The 22,887-nt window shown below is 35.9% G+C and overlaps 3 protein-coding genes across 3 annotated transcripts; 2 read left to right on the top strand and 1 right to left on the bottom strand.

Annotated features, from left to right (window-relative positions):
* The first annotated feature begins 1,075 nt into the window (after nt 1-1,075).
* LOC21392617 (F-box protein SKIP2) lies at nt 1,076-3,314 on the top strand. Its single transcript, XM_024164876.1, has 2 exons — nt 1,076-2,346; nt 2,628-3,314. Exons 1-2 carry the CDS (start codon nt 1,276-1,278, stop codon nt 3,153-3,155), a joined length of 1,599 nt encoding a protein of 532 aa, XP_024020644.1. The 5' UTR covers nt 1,076-1,275; the 3' UTR covers nt 3,156-3,314.
* An 8,298-nt stretch (nt 3,315-11,612) lies between these two features.
* LOC21392615 (small RNA degrading nuclease 1) lies at nt 11,613-16,849 on the top strand. The gene is made up of 12 exons (XM_010097007.2): nt 11,613-11,703; nt 12,681-12,863; nt 13,000-13,086; nt 13,349-13,417; nt 13,878-14,018; nt 14,207-14,323; nt 14,405-14,474; nt 14,594-14,694; nt 14,926-15,060; nt 15,151-15,258; nt 15,555-15,659; nt 16,034-16,849. Exons 1-12 carry the CDS (start codon nt 11,671-11,673, stop codon nt 16,379-16,381), a joined length of 1,497 nt encoding a protein of 498 aa, XP_010095309.1. The 5' UTR covers nt 11,613-11,670; the 3' UTR covers nt 16,382-16,849.
* A 405-nt stretch (nt 16,850-17,254) lies between these two features.
* LOC21392614 (phosphatidylinositol 3,4,5-trisphosphate 3-phosphatase and protein-tyrosine-phosphatase PTEN2A) lies at nt 17,255-22,250 on the bottom strand. Its single transcript, XM_024164885.1, has 13 exons — nt 22,181-22,250; nt 20,901-21,324; nt 20,464-20,565; nt 20,324-20,380; nt 20,093-20,158; nt 19,628-19,804; nt 19,420-19,506; nt 19,268-19,332; nt 19,110-19,186; nt 18,645-18,691; nt 18,386-18,516; nt 18,120-18,189; nt 17,255-18,008 (listed from the first exon to the last, which is right to left on the bottom strand). Exons 2-13 carry the CDS (start codon nt 21,321-21,323, stop codon nt 17,487-17,489), a joined length of 1,824 nt encoding a protein of 607 aa, XP_024020653.1. The 5' UTR covers nt 21,324; nt 22,181-22,250; the 3' UTR covers nt 17,255-17,486.
* Between the last annotated feature and the right edge of the window lie 637 nt (nt 22,251-22,887).

The following is a 22,887-nucleotide window of genomic DNA, read 5'->3' as shown; positions in this document are numbered from 1 at the left end:
CATCTCAATCAGAATTAAAACGAAAAAGTTATAGCATTTTTAAGAATAGAAAAAATATTGTTTATTAATTTGAGTTCGAGTTTCTGAACTCGAGTTAAAGGGGAAACTTGAACTCGAGTTTTAGTCCTAAACTCGAGTTTGAACTCGAGTTTAAACTCGAGTTTAAACTTAAGAGAACATAGACTCGAATAAAATTATAACTCAAGTTGCTTTTTTTTTGAGTTTTTTACTCAAAGAACAAGCCCTTTGTATTTACGAATCTACTAATATATATTAGCTGAGTATCCATATTAAAATAGAATGCTTTTTTAGGGAAAAAATAGAGTGTATTTTATTTCCTTAATAATATATAATAATAATAATAATAATAATAATAATAATATTGTCCCTTGATATTAGTTTAACTGATTTTGCCATAAATTATTTAGAGGATTTCACTCTATTAATTAGATGTAAAATTACCATTGAACTATACTTTCAATTAATTTTGGAATTCTAAGTACACACATTGTAAAAGAAATTTCTGAAAGTGAGTTCCTTAAAACGAAAGTTTAATTAAAGAACTCCAAAATGAAAGTAATATGATATTCATTTAATGTTTTTTAAAATAGAATTATGGTGACCTTTTATTATGGATTAGGGAAAAAAAAAAGAAATTTTGTTTTCAACGAGAAACATGTTCATGGAATTTTCTTTCAAAATCAATAGTAAAAATCAGTGTCCAACTAAAGTCACGTTTAATTTATAAATTTAAAATTATAATTTATAAATTTAAAATTATGATCTATAATTTTAATTTTTAAAATTTAAATTTTTTATAAAAAAATACTATAATAAAATCAACAACTATAGTTTTAAATCAAGCAAATAACCACGACTAGTCCTGGTCAAAACCATCACCTTCACTAGGGGTCAAAAACCATCCGATCAACGGCCAAAATCGCACCAACAACGAATCACAACCACAGGATACAAAAATGAAATTAGGAAGAAAAAACAAAGTTCGCGTCTCTGACTGCAATGCATAAATATTAGTCGGCCGTGGCGATTGCGACGATGCCACGCACCCGCCTTTGACGGGCAAAGTTCATGTACGCACTGGTCCACCTTTCCCATATTATATCCCATCATAGTCTCTTCCAATAAAAAAAAAAAAAAGAAGAAGAGAAAACAAATTTCTTTCTCCTCTCTCTCTCTAGAACCCTACTTTTCCATTTCGAAGACCTAAAATTCACCTCCGACGCGTGAGGTTCGGCGGCTACTGCAGTGATTCCGATGGGCCAATCGCCCTCAATGTTCGGGGCGTCGTCGGAGCCAGAGATTTCTTCGAGCCGTCGATTCAGTTTCCGACCGTCGGCAGTCATTTCCTCTGTGGAGCAAATTGAGGAGCCTGAGGTTTCCGAGAGCGTCTCCGGAGGAAGAGATTACACCTTTGATCTTCCCGACGAGTGCCTGGCTTTGGTTTTTCAGTTTCTCGGCGCCGGTGACCGGAAACGGTGCTCTCTGGTGTGCAAGCGGTGGTTTCGAGTCGACGGCCAGAACCGGTGCCGGTTGTCTCTGAATGCTCAGTCGGATATTCTCCCCTTCGTTCCTTCTCTCTTCGCGCGGTTTGATTCGGTCACAAAGCTCGCACTTCGGTGCGACCGGAAATCGATCAGCATAACCGACGACGCTTTGATCCTCATCTCGATCCGCTGCCGGAACCTCTCGCGCGTCAAGCTTCGCGGATGCAGAGAGATCACGGACGTCGGAATGGAGGTTTTCGCTCAGAATTGCAAGAGCTTGAAGAAATTCTCTTGCGGTTCGTGCTTGTTTGGGTCGAAAGCCATGAACGCCGTCCTCATTCATTGCAAGGCTCTCGAGGAGTTTTCGGTGAAAAGGCTTCGAGGAATCCACGACGGCTCTGAGATGATCGGGACCGGCGTGGCGGCGTCGTCTCTTAAATCCGTCTGCTTTAAGGAGCTGATCAACGGACAGTGCTTCGAGCCGCTTTTAATCGGAGCGAAAAAGCTCACAACCTTGAAGGTGATTCGTTGTTTGGGAGATTGGGATAGAGTTTTGGAAAAGATTGGAAGCGGAAACACTGGCTTTATTGAAATCCACCTTGAGAGGCTACAGGTTAGCGATTTGGGGCTTTCGGGGATTTCAAAATGCTCGAATTTGGAGGTTTTGCGCATCGTGAAGACCCCGGAGTGTACAAATTCCGGTCTTATTTGCGTCGCGGAACACTGCAAGAAATTGAGGAAGCTTCACATCGATGCGTGGAGGACTAATAGAATTGGTGACGAGGGTTTGATTGTTGTGGCCAAACAATGCCTTAACCTGCAAGAGCTTGTTTTGATCGGTGTCAATCCGACCTCATTAGGTTTGGCAGCAGTCGCCTCCAATTGCCATAAGCTGGAAAGGTTGGCGCTCTGCGGCAGTGGCTCCATAGGCGACGCAGAAATCGCCTGCATTGCTGCAAAATGCGTGGCGCTCAAGAAGCTATGTATCAAGGGATGCCCGATTTCGGATGTCGGGATCGAATCTCTCTCAAGAAGCTCTGTATCAAGGGATGCCCGATTTCGGATGTCGGGATCGAATCTCTCGCTTGGGGTTGCCCGAATTTGGCCAAGATTAAGGTCAAGGTCAATCCGACCTCATTAGGTTTGGCAGCAGTCGCCTCCAATTGCCATAAGCTGGAAAGGTTGGCGCTCTGCGGCAGTGGCTCCATAGGCGACGCAGAAATCGCCTGCATTGCTGCAAAATGCGTGGCGCTCAAGAAGCTCTGTATCAAGGGATGCCCGATTTCGGATGTCGGGATCGAATCTCTCGCTTGGGGTTGCCCGAATTTGGCCAAGATTAAGGTCAAGAAGTGCAGGGGAGTGAGTGGCGGGATTGCGGATTGGCTTCGTGAACGCAGGGAATCGTTGATTGTGAATTGGGATGATGGTGAAGTTGAGCGCTTGGATGGTAATGCTAGTGAAGTTGGAGCCCCAGAAAGTGTGGCGGAATTTCCTCGGACGGCTGGCCAAGTAAGTGATTCCACAGCAGCCTCAAGTAGTAATGGTCCATTGCAATTGTTAAGAACAAAGTTTTTGGCTTATAGAAATCTAGTTCCTTGCGCCTTTAGAAGGTTCCCCAATACTGATACTAATTCCAATGAAAACTTGTAGAGATATCTGTGTTCGAGCTGGAAAGCTATTTTCGCTCAAGTTGTTTATTTCTTTGGACAGACAATTCTTTCGTTGTTGTATTGCCTGTTACAGGCTTCGTTTTTATGATCTTATGTTGTGGATTTTTTTGCAATTGCCTGAATGCTGGGCATCTGAAAATTGTATGAGTTGCTTAAATCTAACAGTCAACTTCATCTTTGCATTTCATTTTTAATGCTCTTTCAATTCCTTCATTCTTTCTTTGCTACTTTCCTCCAATTCCACTAGGGCCTATGGGTGTTTGTGGCTGCTTTATAGGTAAAGTTTCATGGTTTTTCACAGGTTCAGTTGGATCTCAGTACATAATCTGGTTCTAGAAATATGTTGTTTGATCAAGAGAGCTATAGATGGAATTTCTAGTCTGAGCTGATGATATTTTGTTACTTTTCACATCGTTGTTTTGGACTTTGCCAATAGCTTGATGTACTATCTCCCTCCCCCTAGAGCGAAATGCGGCAAAAGTGAGGAAAATCCGTAGACCAACCCCATCATCTCCACCCCTTAGGAAAAGTGAGGAAAATCCGTAGACCAACCCCATCATCTCCACCCCTTAGGAACTACGAGATCACCCTAAGGATGCCTTTGGCATCCAGCGTACCAACCATAGAACCCTGTTTAATAAGTGGAAGGCTTTTGCTGTTCGCTTTTAGGTTGGGCAGTGACGGCCAGAGAAGGGCAATCACTCATTCTCAAAGCCATCATTCTTAAGATCAAAAAGTCAGAGTGTAAAAGGGGGGAAAGCTCTCCGGAATACAACTTACAAGTAATTCGTGCAACGTCATTTGCAGTGTCGTTGAATAGTATGGAGTGCCGATAAAGTTTTATCCTTCGTTTTAAATCATGGCTTTTGACATTGCTTGCTTTGCTAATAGCACTTATGAATAAATGATTATTAATTTTAACACCACTTTTGTATACTTTCATAATTAGCATTGCCATGTTAGTAAAAGTGGGACCAAGCCGTTTTTACTTGAGTTAAAATGACAATTGTGTCGCATTTCAGTTTTAAAGCCTTAAATATATATATATATATATATATATTATGAAGGCTTTTATAATTAAAATATTCAAAGTAGAACGTGGGTGTGCATAGAGACCAAGAAACCCCAATGACCACCACCGTCTATCACCTTGAGCACCGACGAACCCACGAAAACCCACGACAGCGAGAACCCATCTCACCACGCGACGAGAACCGATTAACCTTCGCTGGAGAAATCAACGCCTAAACCTCTTTGTCGGAGAAGAACGAACCGAGGAAACCTCCCTCTCTTCGCCGCAGAAATCAGCCATGAAACCAGTGCTGAACTTTCGGGAGGCGGGTATGTCCGATGCCTGAAAATTTTTGGGCACGACGTGCAGGCGCCATTCGCCGCCCGTCCAACCTTTTTGGCCGGCCAAGGCTCGGGCAGCCCGAAAAAAATCCATTCTGGCTGCCCGCCGCCCGCCGGATTTTTTTTTTTTGAATTTTCCCGCGTAACCTGAATTTGCCCGAATTTTTATGAACGTTAGCCCGATTTTGCCCGTTGCCCGTTGCCGGAATATGCTTGAACTTTTTTGACCGTTAGTTTGAATATTTGCCCGAATTTTGAACCCTAACGGCTCTTTTTGCCTGACCCGATCGCCGCATGAATTTTTAAATCCCAACGGCTATTTTTAAGACCGTTGCCCTATTTTTGCCCGAACCCGACCGAAAGCCCGAATTTCACATAGCCGTTGGAACCGAATTTTTGGGGAAAATTTTTTTTTTTCAGGCCAAAAAATTTCCTATAAATACTGCCCTTCCCCCAACCATTTTTCTCATCCAAAAACTCTCATTCTCTCTTAATTTCTCTCAATCTCTCTCAAATCTCTCTTAATCTCTCTTAATTTCGCTTAAATCTCTCTCGATCTCTCTTAATCTCTCTCAATCTCTCTTATTTTTCATAATGGCTTCTTCTGGTTATGGTGGTGATATTCCCATTGATGCTTAATTTTTTTATATAGTTCGTGTGTTCATTTCAAATTTTAAATATATATATATCTATAATAATATATAAATATATAATATAAAAAATATTTAAAAATTTGAGCATTTTCAGTCGGGTTCGGGCAGCCCGATCGGGCACGGGCAGCCAAATGTTGTCCGATGCCCATCCAAGGAGAAAATCGGGTCGGGTCAGACAGCCTGAAAATTCGGGCAGTTCGGGCTCAGTCATCAGGTAAAAATTCAGACTTTTCGGTGGTTGCGGGCGGCCCGTCCAAAGTTTCAGCACTGCAGGAAACATACGAGGTCATTAGATTCTCATTGTGCTATTTATTTGGTTTATGACTCTGTCTGATGGCCGGTCATATCATTATGACCGTTTGATAATTTTATTATGACCGGTCATAAGACAGGCACATCGTGCGGTCATAGTAATATGAACGACAGTCATAATTACTATGACCACCCATTAGGCAGGCAGACGCATAATGTGATTGTCTAACTAATGAGCCTGCGGTCATAGCATTATGACCCTCGGTCATAGTAATGTGACCGCACAATTGTCAGGCTCATAGTGCGACTGCCTTGCGGTCATAGCATTATGACCCTCGGTCATAGTAATATGACCACACAATTGTCAGGCTCATAGTGCGACTGCCTTACGATCATAGCATTATGACCCTAGGTCATAGTAATGTGACCGCACAATTATCAGACTCTTAGTGTGCCAGTCATAGTACTTTTTTTATGGGCGGTCATCAGTCATAACACTTATGACCGTCGGTCATAGTACTATAACTGAACAATTGTCGAACTCTTAGTGTGCCAGTCATAGTACATTGGTTAACAACTTTGTTTGCTTTCTTGTTTCTTTTTTTTTTTTTTGTATTTGTTGATTTTTTTTTACCAATTTTTGTCATCTTAGAAGAAAAAAAGACTTTCGAGGAAGAGATGCCTTTGGAGAAAGATAAAGCAGATACTAAGAAGGTTAGTTATTTAAAATTTGTGAGCTTCATTGGATTATCATTGTGGTCATTTTTGTTCTCTGACTCAGCCTTATGGTGGTCATATTATTATGACTGCACTATGACCGATGATATCTTCACAGGAGCTTCCCCATCTTCAATAACATAACTTAAGGATAAACTTTTTCCTTGTGGTCGAATCCCAAGCACATTTCTCACCAAATTTGTAAGACCAATATAAGTTGTGTTGGTGGGGACTAATATCCCCTTCATTTCACAACCGACGTATCTCGAAGTACGGTCCTAATGTCCATTGTACTTGATGAAGACGTTCAATCCAGCAGTCATTCATAAATAATTTCAAAAACAATAACTGTTAGTCAACATGCAATTACTCCTAATCGGCATAGAGTCATTAGAAATTGCTAGTCATAACATTGTGTAATGGCCGGTCATAAGGCAGTCATAGTGTGTCAGTCATAACACTATAGGTCATTTCAGTCATAATATTATGACAGTCCGGTCACATCACTATGACTGCCTTATGGACGGTCATAATACTATGATCGGACTATGACCGGTCATTTTGACTCGTACTGTTATAATTTGACTCATAGACAATGACTTATACTATTATGACTGATTGGTCATAGTATTATGACTGAACATATAACACCAATGTCAACTATGTCTTTGACGTGGTGGTCATTACAATCAGTTTACATATCAATTATAAACCATCCAAAATCTCAAATTGACGAAGAATAGTATCAATTCCTATCACATTAAGTTCAATCCAGACATTTTTTTCGAGTTCTATGTACGAAGCCTCCCGAAAAATAAATTTAAAAAGAAAAAAATAAAAGAAAAACAAAAAAATTGTGTATCAACCTCGATCTGGTGCACAACTGGAGTATTAGCGATGAGGAAATGATGGCGTAGTCGAGAGAGAGAGAGAGAGAGAGTTTAAATGATAATTTTAACCTAAGTGACGTAGACATCATTTTACCTCACACTGTTGACATGATAATACTAGTTGTGAAAATATATAAAAATGATTCTAAAATTAATAATCATTTATTTATGAGTGCAATTATTGAAATTAATCATTGCTTTTATCTGTTTGATTTTATTTTTATTTTTATTTTTTAAATAAGCTGTTTAGTGTTTATATGCATGATGATAGTCTATTTGAGGGGAAACTGTAGGCATGATGATAGTCTATTTGAGGGGAAACTGTAGGCATGATGATAGTCTATTTGAGGGGAAACTGTAGGCATGATGATAGTCTATTTGAGGGGAAACTGTAGGCATGATGATAGTCTATTTGAGGGGAAACTGTAGGCATGATGATAGTCTATTTGAGGGGAAACTGTAGGCATGATGATAGTCTATTTGAGGGGAAACTGTAGGCCTGTTTGAATAGTAAATTTGAATAACTTACCCTGATGAAGTTGCACGATCCATTGGGAGTCAGGAGTTAACTTGAAATGCGGGCTTGTTTTTTTTGAATAAAAAATTCAAAAAAAAATCATTTAAATTATAATTTTATTTAAATTTATGTTCTTTTAAATTTAAATTTGAGTTTATGACTAAAATTTGATATGCACCATTTTATTTAATAAGGTTAAATGCGTAAGTTCTCCCTTAAATTTTGATCATTTCTAAGGATAGGGACGTTCTTTTATTTTAGACCCTTGTCTTTTCCTAAACACAGGGTCGATCATCATTTCATTAAAACGCAGGAGATAACATATATTGTTTTCGCTTCAACAAAATATCATTATGGTATCTTGTTTTCGCTTTTTGAAAAGCAAAAAAAAACCCCTTTTGCTCTTTTACTCAAAAGTTAAAAAATATAAATTAAAAAGAAAAAACACAATTTTTTAAAAATAAAAATACTAAAAAAGAAAAAAAGTCTCATGTCCTAATAACTGAAATGTCCTAATGTTTAGGCAATTTTATGTTGAGGACATACTTTAATGGCTTAAGATTGCGTTTTTTCTATAAAAACTTAAATAAAACCACTAACGTATCACAATCTTCCCTTTCATTAAAAAAAAATTATATCAACAATTAATGTGGTTAAACTTTTTATTTTACTCATTGATTTAAAAACATGTCCAAATCCTAAATTGATACAAAAGTTTGAGGAGCCTCCCTATAGCCGTGGCCACCCTACTAGTGGACTTCACCCTCGTTGGCCACCTTGCGGGTTGCACTCCCTCACTGACGACGAACTTTGCCCTCCCCCTTGCGAGTAGCGTTCCCTCATTGTGAACTCACGAAGACCGACAACCTCCCTCCTTGTTGTTGCCATCGTCGACTACTCTATTAAGCTCTACAACCTCGCCTCCCACCTCCCCTAACCCAATATGCTCCCTCCATGAGCATGAAACCCTAATCAGCTTTGCAGAAATTGTCCTTTGGCGATTTGGTCTCGTTTCCTGATCTTTCGAGAGATTGCTCGTGGTTGGTCTTGGAGCCATGGCCATCATGACAGTCCAGCAGGTTCTCATTGTCGTGAGAAAATAGAATTGTTGTTAAGGCGAACGAGTTTATCGAAAGTGGTGGAAAAGTTAGCTAGCGGCTATGGGAATTTTTATTTTTATTATTATTATTATTATTATTGTTATTGGTGTCAAATCATATGTAAGAGGTCTTACTTTAGTTTGATGCTCCTTCATCTCTTTTTAGTGTTAAATTCAAATCTAATGATTATGATAACATGCCCTATCAAAGAAAAAGTATCGTGCCTACCACAGACTTACCCAAAATGTTTTTAGAACCAAAAGTAACACTGTCGTTGCTGTTAAACGTTTCCTTTGGTAGTAATACGTATTTATATTATTTTAAACGTGGTTTATTACTTTATCACCCTTTACCGAATAAGGTAACACTTCTCTCACCTACCACTGTGCTGCCAACATCTCCAGTAGGTAACTCATAAAAACCAATCTCTCAAAAATTCAACAATTGATAAACACGCGGTTTTCATTCCTTAAACAATAAAACTTTTAGGGGTTGTTCTTTTACATTTTTGAGTTAGAGTGACTTGAGTGATGATTTTAAGTTGAATTATAACTTGAGTTAAAGTTGTAATTTGAGTTTGTGTTTGGATGTGCACATTTGAGTTATGATTTGAATTGAGAATCTTTTTGAGTTTGTATTTGATTGAGTCAAAACTTAAATTTATATTTAGATAGTATTTTAATAAAAACTCAATGGTGATGAAAAATTTTAATAGGGTATATGGGTGGAGTTTTATTCGTTTTTTCATTGTGAATGCATAGAAAAAAATCATCTCAATAAGAATTAAAGCGAAAAAGTTATGACATTTTTAAAAATAGAAAAGACATTGTTCATTAACTTGAGTTTGAGTTTATGAACTCGAGTTGAAGGGGAAACTTGAACTCGAGTTTAGCCCCAAACTCGAGTTCAAACTCAAATTCAAACTCAAATTTAAACTCAAATTTTACAAAAGAATATGAACTTAAATAAAATTATAACTCGAGTTTAATTTTTTTTTTTAAATTTTATTGCAAAAGAATAGCCTCTTAAAAGTTCAAAATAGGTGATGCTCAAGTTTCACTTTTAAAAGGTAACTTTTACATTATTTCCTCCCTATAATACTAAACGACATAAACGAGTAGCAAAATTCTTTCTCGCTTGCTTTCTTTCTTTCTTACAAAACATAATAGATGACGAGCAACATATCATCTGCTAATACGACAGTAAACTTTCAAATTAAAAATGGGGATATTTATATTTTTATAACCCGTGAGTTTTAAGTTTATTCAAAATATATACATTCAATTTTTAATCTTATTAAATGTATATATTTAAATTAGATTTAATATACAAATCTATACCTTATCTCGGTCAATAATTGATTTTAACTTTTAAAATGACTAAACTATCCTTAAAAAAAGGAAAAAAACACTAAAACTTTCTAATATTATGATAATTAAAAATTAATAACATAAAAAAATCATTTGAATGGTATTTTACATATTTTAGAGGTCAAAATTATGAGTTTAAAGTTTTTTTTAGGTTTTTTCTTTTTCCTATGTTTTTTATTTAATGGTATTTTTGGTATTCTTAAGCTTAAAATCAAGGATTGACTATGAAAAGGTATATATTTTAATATTGAATCTAATTTGAAGTATATATTTAATGAGATCAAAAACTAAAAGCATATTTTTTAAATAAACCCAAAACACAAAGTATATAAAGATAAATATCCCTAAAAAATGTTATCTCGATTTTTACAAGCTATATGTTTGACAAATGAAAATTACTATTTTCTTAATATTTATACTAATTGCTGTAAAACTTCTGAACTCTCTTCCCTCTAGTCTAGTAGCAGATCTTATAATTTGCAGCAACAGGCACATTTAATTTTTTTCTTTTTCACCAAATGAAATGTGATCATAAGTTGGCTCATTATAGGTAGGAGTGTTCATGGTCTGATTCGGTCTCAAACTGTTAGGTTTTGGGACCGGATCATTAATAACGGTTTTTAAAAATTTATACCAAACTAGACTATTAGTAAATTGAGACCGGACCGAGCCGAACTATTAACAAGCGGTCCGGTCTAGTTAAACCGCAGTTTAGACCATTATTGTGTATGTGTATTCTTTTCTTTTATTAATGAGTAAAATTATATGTTACATAATACATATCATTCTTTAAAGTTAGCATCCTAAAAGTTACAAACAAAAATAATATGTAGTTCTAAGCATGAGTCTATAACTATTAAACAACAACATGCAATCCAAAGCAAAAGTCCACAATTAATAATAATACAATCATCCAAAGTCTAAATCCACAATTAATAATAATACAATCATTTAAAGTCTAAATGTAAATAATAAGGTTGCCCAAAGTCTTAAAGGTATGTGCAAATAGAGGGAATTAAAACTACGTAGTTTTGACTTAAAGTTTTTTTTTTTTTTTTAAATATATATGTATATTCTCAATAGTCCGGTCCAGTATAAACGGTTAGATAAAATTTCAAACTAAATCAGACCGTTAAAAAAATGGTTTGGTCCATTTTTAAATCGTTTCTTAATGATTCGTACGTGAAACTGGATCGGCGGTCTAAAAATTGACGGTTTGATCCGAACCGTGCATAGCCCTAATTATAAGCTTTCAAAAATAAACTCATAGCGTTAACTTCACACGACTCCCTGCCTCCATCCCCACAACAAAATTTTGGCTTGAAATTGTTGTAGAAAAAAATAAAATAAAAATGGCGTGAAGGTTTGGAAAAAACGACATATCTCTCTTTTTCTTTTTTTTTTTTTTTTTTTTTTTTTTTTTTTTTTTTTTTTTTTTTTTTGTAAACAACTACCGGCAAGTGGTGCTTTATCTTATTAAACGACAACAAACTTTAAAACAAAACGACATGTAGTATTCCGATTTCCAACTCCTTTGGTTTCTTAAGCCCTAAAGCCCGTATCATTGAATTCGCGGTTCCTTTTAACAGCCGCTTCCTAAACTCACTCTCTCTTAGTTTGGGTCTTCTTCAGAAGAATCGGCCATGGACGACCTACTCGCTATTACAGAGAAGAAGGTAAGCCTTTTTTATTATCTCTGTAATGTGCAAACTCAAAATATGAGCTTTCGGTTCGACCAAATGTAAAAATCTTTTTTTTTTTTGGTCGGAGTTCTAGTTGCGCTGAAAAGTTCTTTCTTGATATTATGTATTTCCGCTTTGTTTTCTTTGAAGATTTTTCATTTTGTATGAATTTTGATACAATAAGCTTGTGCGGTTGTTTTCTTTTGCTTATCATTCTCATTAGTTGGAAAAATGAAAGTGAATTGAACTTGCAGAGTGGAAACTGTTAGATAATAGTGCTCTTTCTTCACTTGAATTTCTACTTCTAGAGAAATAAGTTTTTTTTTAATCGTTAAAAGCTCTTTAGAAATTTCAAATGAGTTAACTTTGTTTGTGGAACCTCTGGTTGTATGGAAAAATAAATCTCTAAGGGTTTTTTTTTTTTTTTGGAATGAAATTGGAAAGGCAATGAGTTCGGAAAGTAAAAATGAATAAAAATGAGAATTATTGATTTTCTTTCTAATGTTTATTTATCTATCAGAAAGTGAGATGGGAAATAATTCAATTCCCTTTCTAATGTCTACTAAACTTAGGAATAGAAATCTTGTCAATTTAACTACTAAAATATCCTTTTACATGATTAAATAAATAATAATTATCGTCTTATAACATGTGAACTTATCAAGAATAAATGAATAAATGAATAAATTTGGCATTCATTACGTAAATCAATGCCTAGGGGTGCAATCTTTCTTCATTCGTTATGTTGTGTGGGGTCGATAAACTACCGTTAATTTTTTAAGTAAATACATGATTAAATGGGAATGTTTTCCCTTTCTTTTTCATGAGAAGTAAACACCCTAAGTCTTGTAATTGTCACAAACCATGCAGAAAACTGTATTTTTATATGATTACAGTTGTAGTAGTACTTTTTTTAATTTAAATTTACGTAATTATTTATTATCATGTATTTTAATGTTTCCACTTGATAGGCCCTTGTTGAGATTGTGAAGTTGGTCCAGAAAAGAGGATGGAAGGGTACTAAAGGAGATTGGAAGGAGTTTTTGAACATTTATGATAAACAGATTGGGGCAAGCTTGAGTGATCCGGCAAGGAGGTCCAATAGTGTTTTGATTTCTTTTCTGATGACATTTGATAAAGAGGATCATTTGCAGGTAATGAACACTATTAGTTACTAAAGGCTGAGTGGGCTCTTCATGTTAATGCAGAACTTAGTTTTTTGTTAGTTTGCTCAGCATTTTATGTGATTAAGATGATGACTTCTCTCTCTCTCTCTCTCTCTTGCTTCAGTTCTTGACTAAAGTAATCCAATCTTGTTCCAAGCAAAAGATGGTTCAACAACTTACGAGCTCGCTGGATGATGAGTCCCCTGAGCAGGTGAATGTTTTGGTTGCACAGAAGCTCATAATGTTATCCTTCTTTTATCTACAAAATTATTTTCTTGTGGTTCAATTCTTAAGAGATAAATGATGTTTCTTATTCCTAAAGGTTTTTTTTTTTTTTTTAAGTTATTTTATTTTACTGAATCCTAAAGCTCTGTATAACCTCTAAGCTTACTTAAAGTCACTTCCATATTAAAGGGTTTTTATTAACTCTTGTAACTTGTTCGTCTTTTTAACCTGTGACGGTGGCAGTACAGAGGCTGGTTTGCTTAACTCTTGAACACCCGCTGTATCCCTTCGAGTATTCTTTCCCTTCAAATAGTCAGGTAAGTGATTATTCTAACCTGCCATACTTACTCAAATTGGGTCTTTATTTCTTATGCTGCATCGTAGGTGAAATATACAACTCAACTTAGCTCAATGTACATTCTATACCCTATTTACGATCCATAGGGAGATCTTTAAGATAATGATTTTTCCTTTTTTAAGTTTTTAGATTCTCAACCCATGATTATAATTTTATGAGCATCCTTTTCTTGGTGTTTCATCTTTAACTTGAACCGAAGCACTCAAACAGAAGAATCATTTTTAATCTTTGTTGCACATAACTATTGAGCATCAGATTTCCTTTCTCTTCATATAGTTATCTTATTAAGGTCTCTAGGTTTTAAATATATTTCCCAAATTGCTCAACCTACTACATCCCGAAGGAAGGTTGGTTATGTATTCTATGTATTTTTTAACTGGCATGCGTCTGTCTATTAACTTGTGGAAATGGTGAATCAGGATTGGGTTGTTACAGAGGTCGGTAAAAAATCCAAGGTGATGAAATTAGACAGAATTCTTGCCGTTGACTGTGAGATGGTCTTGTGTGTAGATGGAACTGAAGCATTAGTGAGGGTGTGCGTTGTGGATCACAATTTACAGGTGATCATCTTGCTTGTTTCCGTTATTTTGTGAAATAATAATCCAGTCCTTTTTCAAACTACTTGGACCTGCTAATTTTCCAGAGTTGTTAGCTTTATCTGAAATGAGTGAAGGAAAACACTCTAAAAGGACTCTGTTTTTGGTGTTTCTACCCTTTTGAGTGTTCAATTTGAAGTTTGGATTTTCAGGTCAAGTTGGATGAAATTGTAAACCCTAATAAAGCAGTTGCAGATTATAGAACTGAGATTACAGGCATCACTGAAGCAGATCTGGAGGGAGTTACTTGCTCGTTGGTAGATGTGCAGGTGAAGTGTGATTTTTTTGTAGGCTTTGAGAAATTTCTCTCAATGTTCTTTTATCTCTAGAAGTTTGGTGCATTTTTGTAGAAATCATTGAGGAAATTGTTGTCGAAGGGAAGAATTTTAGTTGGCCACAGCCTAAGTAATGACCTAAATGGTTAGTGGAATCACTGGTGTTGCCGCTCAATTTTATTTTTACATGATACATAATTCAATTATTGCTTCTACTAGTTTGCTCATCCCTTTTTTTTTTTTCTTTCTTTTCTACGAGTTCAGCATTGAAGATAGACCATACATGGGTGATTGATACCTCGTTTATATTCAAATATTCTGATGGACCTATTAATAGAAGACCTTCTTTGAGTAATTTGTGCAAGGTAAGTAAAATTATTAAGTTGTTTCAACTATCAATCAGTATGACATAATTTTGAAATAATCTCTTTTGTTTACTTTATGGAAATATCTGCTTTTACACTCTAATTTTCTCACTGCAGGAAGCATGTCTTATCCATTCTGTGGTTAATATTGTCTTTCATCATCAAAGCATATTTGCTGCTTTTAGATGTATTTCTTATTCTTACTGTTCTATATATTTCTTCTTTTGACAGTCGTTGCTGGGCTACGAACTACGTCAGAAGGATGCACCACATAATTGTTTGGATGATGCTTGTGCTGCAATGAAACTTGTCCTTGCTAGGCTAGAGCATCAAATCGAAGATACTGTTCCCTTTCCTGAAGTGGATGTGAGTTAGCTTTTGTTTATTATAATTTCTTGTTTCAGTTATGACTTAATGCAAATTTGCTAAATCATTATTTATTTTTGACAACTGTAGGCGCGTGAAATTGACATGTCGAAGCTATTTCTTCACAAGATACCTCTGTATGTGCCTAGTGAAGAATTGCTAAAGGTCATTCCTGGGGACTTTACAATCGAACTCAAGGTTGAGCACACACTCTTTTAGCTTCTTACATTTTCTATGGATTGCCCACATTCAGCATGATTAGTTTGAATTACGTTCATGTTCACATGGAAAACTGAAAATAATCTAGGATAAGATACTGATCCCTCTGGACAATTGTCACTAATTTATTATGTTTTGAATTGCTCACCAATTTTCACAGTTTGTGCATGTCTGGATGTGTCGATCGTATTTATAGTATTTTCTCTGTATTATGTGTGTATGTTTACTCATTCTTCTCTCTATAAAGTTCTTAATGTAATGAATGATTTCCGCAGCCATCTTGGAAAACTCGAGGAAATAAATATTCTGCCTATGCTGTCTTTAAGAATTCAGACGAAGCACAACAAGCATATGAAAACGTTAAAGGCAGTGAAGAAAAGGTACTTACCATAAGTGTTTTTTTTTTTTGTTTTTGTTTTTGTTTTTTTTTTTTTCTTTTTGATAAATTACTTAATCAAACTCAGTTCCTGGGAAATACAAATACTATTTATCTGCGTGCTTTTCCCCCCCTTCTTCTTGGTGTACTTTCTTGATATTGTGCCTTTTTGTGTTCCCATGGAATGATTCCCTTCCAGTCAGGACATGGGAATTCTGTTGCTTTCTCCGCATATTGATCCTGAATAATAGTTCATTGTTTGTAAGTTTAGATTTTTGTTACAACAACATATGGTGCATTTTATATATCAGGAGAGAAGTCTAGTTTTGTCTTGTGATTAAATAATAAATAAATATCTTTTGATGTATCTTATGCTAGGATTCGTTTGGACGACCACAGAAACTTATCACTTTGCGTCCCAGCAAAGGTAAACCTTGTAGTATTTATGTTCGTAAAATGGCAGATGGTGATGGCAACGAGGGAGACGTGTCTAGGAAGAGAGCTCATCAAGTTGAAGAGACATCAAATGTATCCAAGAAACTGAAAACAGAAGAGAATAATAAAGAGGAGACAATGGAAGACCAGAATGAGCGTTGTGATGATCTTGAAGAAATTGAGATATCAAAGAAAGAACGGAAAGCCAAGGATTTGGATACAGTGACTGCTAATGGAAAGGTGTCTAAGCACCGAAAAAAGGACAAAAAAGGAAAGAAGAAACGGCATTAGGCAGTACCTTGGATTGTTATGAATTGCATGTGGCTCGTTGATCCGTATGTTTGCTTTCTATGGTGTGTTACTGCTCAACAATAGTGGGAAGGATTCTGTAAGGTTTGGGTTGAGGATGCCAGCCACAAAGAAGGGTTGAAAGTTTCTTCCCATTCTCTGCTCTGTTCTTATGGTTTGGCTTCCAGTCAACTGGTGGATTGGTGCATTTAACATATTCTGATTAATTTTGCTACGAAGAGCAAGTGCAGATTGTGCCTCGGAATATTAAGGAATAGGTAAGAGAATGCGAAAAAGATGGGCCGGAAATTCGAATTAGGTATATCGAAGACTGAACGAGTTATTTGGCGTGGCAGCTGAAATAACTTGTATATTTTGCAATGTTGTGCTATTTTCTAACAAATTCTCACATTGTACCCATGGAAATAACCCTATTTGTTTTCCAATAATTCTCACATTTTGTTTGTCGTTTAAAATCCATTTGCTGTCGTACAGGAGACGACGTGTCGTCTAAAGTTTTAAAAGTGTTATCTTTTACGTTAAACGTGTTTTTATTTTGTTTGTTTTTTTTTTTTTTGGGGTCCAAGAACGGATCAACACGTCGTTACAGTGTTATCTTTTACGTTAAACGTGCTTGGTTTTTTATTTATTTATTTAAGTAGACTGTTGTCCAAGAACGGATCAACACGTCGTCAGTGGCTAAGAAGTTTGTAAGTTTGTTGTTTTTGCCGGTTGTTAACGATACGTAGTTTATCCTAATGAGTTATTGTCGTTTTATAATGAAAGAAGGTTCTAGTTTGTGAAGAAAATCCACGTCATTGGTCTTCCAAAATTTATTGTAGACATAAAAAAAAAAAAAAAAAAAAGCTCTCGCGTTCAATTTTCAAGTCAGAATTTTACATGTTCACGAAAAAAAAAAAAAAGACTAGCTTTTGTTCCTGCCAAAATGACATATTGAGTAAACGACATGTAGTTTGTGTAGATCAATGAACTGACATCTCATTCTCGTCTCGGTTTCCAGACGGTTGTCATCTGTTTAAGAGGCTTGTATACAATTAATTATTTGGAACACGGTTCCAAGGAGTTGGGAACCAAACACTGCTTTTAATCAGTCACTCTCAAAATCTTCATCATCACAGAAAGTGAAAACTGAAGCATCGGCAGCCATTGCCTTTATATCACTTCCCCCAACCGAATCCAGCTTAGGAAGCGTCCCACTGCTGGAGTCGGTTTTTCTAATCCTGTCAACAGTTGCTTCTTGCGAGACATTCGCCTGCGAATGACTTCCCAGTGATAACGGTTTGATTTCACGTACTACATTTCCAATTTGTTCTGCCGTGGAGTTAGATGGATGTACAGGTTCAGCTATAGAAGTAGCTCTAGCAGACATTCTGTTAGGAGCTCCTTTTTCTTCTCCGTCACTATCCGAAAACACGTCATCATTGTCTTCACTCTGAGAGGCTTGTTTCCTATTGGAATTAGCTTCAGTTCCGACAGTTGAGCCAGGAGCAGAACTAGAGGTACCGTCGGATTTATTGGCCATGGAATCGGCTTTAGATCTTGTAGGCAAAGTACCATCATAGTCTATCATCACGATTTCAACCTGAAATCCTGGAGAAGGCAGTTTCCTCTGCCCATTACAAGCAATGGCTTTTCAAAACCAACTAGAGCGGAAATAGGCTTAACTTTGATGAAATTGTAGCAATCAAGTACTATTTGAGGCAACTTCATGTCATTTTACCTTGTCAAAACCGTCAAGCTCGGAGTTATCTAAGATTGTTCTGTTCTCTATCATTGTTGTATTTAACCAACTGAAGAGAAATTAAAAACCAAATTAAGTCGTTGGCATTGTCTTTTTCATATGCTTAAATGAAAATAGTTATTGGATAATGACATATAGACTGATACAAATGGCTACATTCTCAAAAATATTTCAAATCAAGTTATTATCTTACCAAAAGTGGCATTTATAATATAACTATATAAGAGAAGAGAGAGACTACAAACCAGTAAGAATCTCCTTGCCGGTCATGAAAATGAACTTTAAAGTCCCCCACCAATTCTGTCAGACCAGGTTCCCCTGGTAGAGCAAAAACCACTATCCCTTTTCTTGATGTTTTGATCCAGAAATCTTCCGGCTGCAAAAATGAATTGGTTAGCTCAAATCCAAAAGTAAAATAGCCCACATTTTGACATCTTAACAATTGAACCAACAGAAAACCAGCTAAAAATTTAATAGACATAACTAACTTTCATAGATGTTTACCATTAGATCCTTTGTTTTGGGATGCTTTCTCGTGGTGAACAAAATTCCTGTAAATTCGGAAAGGTGTTTTTTTTTTTTTTACACAAACATACAAGCATTGAATTTACTGTCAGAACTCAAATTTTAATGATTTAATTCATCTGCTTTACTGAAACTCGGTAACATAAATCTCAATACAAGCAACCAAGAATCAACATTTAAAGCTTCCTTCTGGACAGAAAGAAACTCTAGATTGTCACCTCAAAAGAAGCAGATTCAAAACGAATGAAGACACACCCACATAAGACAAAAAATGTCTCTGGAGCAGGCCAAAATCAACCTCACCAGAATGATGGTTTACATACAATGTGAAGATCTGAGAATAAGATCGTGACATTCAGCCCCAGAAGAAGTTGTGTGGCTGCTCAAGATACTACAAATAGTTAAGGATAAAGGTGATAAGGGCAGCAAGAATTCCGAGCTTACCGTTGTGATTAGAGATTGTGATAGAAGGCCTAATCCAATAGGGGCATTTGTGAAGCCGAAAACCCCTAAGCATGCATCTGAATAAATAAATACAACTTTCAGTACCTTCCCCGGGGGTTCAAATGATAACTTCTGAAAAAGCTATCACCTAAACATACCTACGACCAGGTTGATTTTCTCCTTTGAAGTCTGTTAAGACACGCTCAAAATATTTGACATACCTCTGTAAAACGTAGAATAAAAGCTAATCAGAATTATGTAAAGAGTATCTAATCTTAAAAAGATGCATTGTTATTATCAAGTGACTGACAATCTGACTTGGGAGAATCAGAGCCTTCCCGTCTACACATCTTTTCTGGTTGTAGTAATCAATAGCCTCGTCCGCTGTGGGGAAGAACTGCAGAAATGATAAAATAAAATAAAAAAACAAGTTCAATCATGAGAGCAGAGACATATGGAATTAAGAAAATAAATAAACAAACAAAAGATTCCAAAATCTTGATGGGGTAAAATTTCACCTTGAGGAATAAGAGAAGATTACAAATCATTAACCCCGTTCTTGCCATACCAGCTTTACAATGAACAACTACAACATTTTGGATATCCTCCTTTAACCAAGCAAATGCACTTTGACAAAATGATCTTATCAGCTGAATTGGGGGGCAATTATGGTCATCAAATGGAAAACTCGCAACCTGAAAACATTACATCTTATGATATATCCAATAAAAACTTGAATAATGATAGACCGTTGCAAATATTTGATCATTTTTCCTAAACTATCAACTGTGGAAAAGTCAACTCATTGATTTAGTGCATAACAATATAATGGATAATTAGGAATCTATACCTTTGGATTTGAAAAATGATACAAATTACTACCACAGGGAAAACCTTAAATCTTAGAATCCAACTCCAAAGAATTATAATTACAAACATTTCATTAAGAAGACAAGGATGCAGCTGAAAATGGAAAACCGTACCTTCCCTTCAAATAGTGAAGCATCATACAACCTCTCTGAACAAAGGTTGTATACTTTATATTTTCCCTGCACAATTAATTACACTTCAAATACAAAGAATTTCAAGTTTTACAGACAAAAAATAGATCGGAGACGAGCCCAGAAAAAACACATAACTAGATTCTAAATTCTAAAAAGCGACACGCTTGATCATTCTCTCATAATCAAAACCAGATTTCCCCAAAATCTTACCTTGTGGTGAGTTTCAAAAAATTTGATTACTTCCTCCATGTGATTTCTATAGAAACCCTGCACCAAAATGTTTTAGTTAACAGTTTCCCCAAAAAAGTATGGTCAATTGAGTTCCTACGGAAAATCATGTAATTTCTTACCTCAAGATATCCAAAAAAACCAGACGTTAAACTACCAGCTGGGAAACCCATGGCAATTATGTTCTCAGTAATGTATGTCATATCTAAATCAAAACCTCCATCCTGCAAATGACACAAAACATTTATTTTGTGAAGCTGCAATGCATTGTACTATCAAAAAACGAAACAAGAAAAAAAATAAAACCACTGAAGTATGGTAACAGTGACAGAAGATCTTGAGTAAATGCTGCACGAGATGAATATGCTAGTTACACTAACGTCATGTATTAGAAGACTGCATCAAAAAGGGAATACAAAAACACAAACATACATGTACTTTTTTTTTGTGATAATGTTTGAAATCTGTGATGAAAAACAAACACATCCTAGAAAATGTATTGGAAAAATGAGTTATTGTACTCCACATTGTAAAACACAAGACAATTGAAGGTGCCTACCTGGTATCTCCGTTTGTTTTGAGAGACTATATGACGCGCTTTAACCTGCATAGCCTTCACCGCGCTCCGAGAAGAATCAACTAGCCCTTTTGTAAATGATTCAAGAACAGCAAATTGCTGATTCCCTGTGTTGTCTTTAACATCCTTGTTTTGTGGAGAATCCACCGAAGACATCTGTGAACCAAACCCTCTTGTAAAACGGGAAAATGCCGACATTGCAGCATTTCCACTTTGACTATCTTGAATTGTTCCCAAGGACTGCTGTAGTTTCAGGGCCCAAGATGATGTTGTCGGGGGAGTTGGCTTTGACGCTAACTCATGCATATTATTGTCTCGTCCAGAGACGTCAGGAGCAGAATGTTCAACATTATCAGAAGCTTTAGCAGAAGGCTGAGAGGGCGGATTAGTAGATTCAGAGTCCATCCTGTCAATGGAAAATAGGTCTTAAGACTGATAGAGATGCATTTCTAGTAATGCATCATGTATTACCACTAACAAAAAGAAAACAAGTAACCAGTTAACTAGACTCTTAAAATCTTAGAAAGGTAAGAAGACACGAAGGGAAGAATAAGAAAAGGCTCTTTGTTTTCGCATAGAAGCTTGGTTATGGATTAAGCACCCTTAATCTTTTACTAACGAGAGCAATAAAATAAAATAAAAAATGACAAATAAACACACAAAATTTATAATTGTTCACCCTTCATATGAGAGCAACGTCCACATTCATTCGCTGCAGAATTTTACAATGATAAAGGAAAAGATTACAACAGAATCACACACATTGCACCTCTCGAACTCACTGTGCTGGAAAGGTAGTTCCATGAAGAGCTCTGATACGAAAAACATTTTACAATGAATATGACTGTTACATCATGACCATGATTACCATTTCCATACAAAAAAGACTATTGGGGCCATAGTTAAACCTGGTTTTTATTTATTTATTTATTTATTTTTTTGAGAAGATATTTAAACCTGTTTTGTTGTAAGATTAATCGGAAAAACAAACCCCAGAAATTCATCCTTCAATATAAGTTGACATAATGAATTTCACAAGTAACAGAGATCTGAGCAAAAGAAGACTGGTTTTTGAAATAATAATACGACATTCCAAAGACCCGTGAAGAAGGAACATGAACAGTATTATTAAATCTACTTGCATTATTGAAGTGCAAGTTTCCCATATAGTAACGTGTCATTAGACGTTAATTAAGCGCCTAAATAAAAACATAAATATGTAGATCCAGAAGCGAAATGAAGCAATTTAGGATCTAACTTACAGAAATGGGTTCGATCTCTCTGAGCAAAATGATTCAAAACTAGTTGTGAAATATTGCTGAGGGAGAAAGGTTGCAGTGACCCAGGTGGGTTTTCCGTCGGATCTTTAAAACGGACGAAATATTTGGCTTGTTTTATGACATTATTGGTTTTATTTATGATGTGATTAACCCAGATAAGATAGGGATACGTTTGGTTTATGGATTAAAATTGCTGAGGGAGAAAGGTTGCAGTGACCCAGGTGGGTTTTCCGTCGGATCCTTAAAACGGACGAAATATTTGGCTTGTTTTATGACATTATTGGTTTTATTTTTTATGAGATTAACCTGGATAAGATACGGATACGTTTGGTTCATAGATTAAAACTATATGATTAAAATTATTCTTAATAAATCAGGAAATTCCTGGGTTAAATTATGTGATTAAAATTATTTTTGATTTATGTGTATTTTTTGTGAGAGAAAATACTGTAGTGAACCACGAACCATGATTCGAATCATGAAATGAATCTAGGTACCAAACATCCCTGTATCCGGAAAAAAGATAACATAACACACGGAAATTCTGATTGAATAAATCGAAAATGATTCTAATCACATAGTTCTAATCCATGAACCAAACGTCTCCTAAGATTACGATTTCGACAGCATCATGGTTCTGAAATTAGTCACAGAATTAGGACTATGTAGTTTGTTGATTCGAATTTTTA

Source organism: Morus notabilis, unplaced genomic scaffold (genome assembly GCF_000414095.1).
Source record: "Morus notabilis unplaced genomic scaffold, ASM41409v2 Scaffold939, whole genome shotgun sequence".
Lineage (NCBI taxonomy): Eukaryota > Viridiplantae > Streptophyta > Magnoliopsida > Rosales > Moraceae > Morus > Morus notabilis.
The sequence above is the reverse complement of the archived record's forward strand: the minus strand, read 5'-3'. Positions and strand labels throughout refer to the sequence as shown.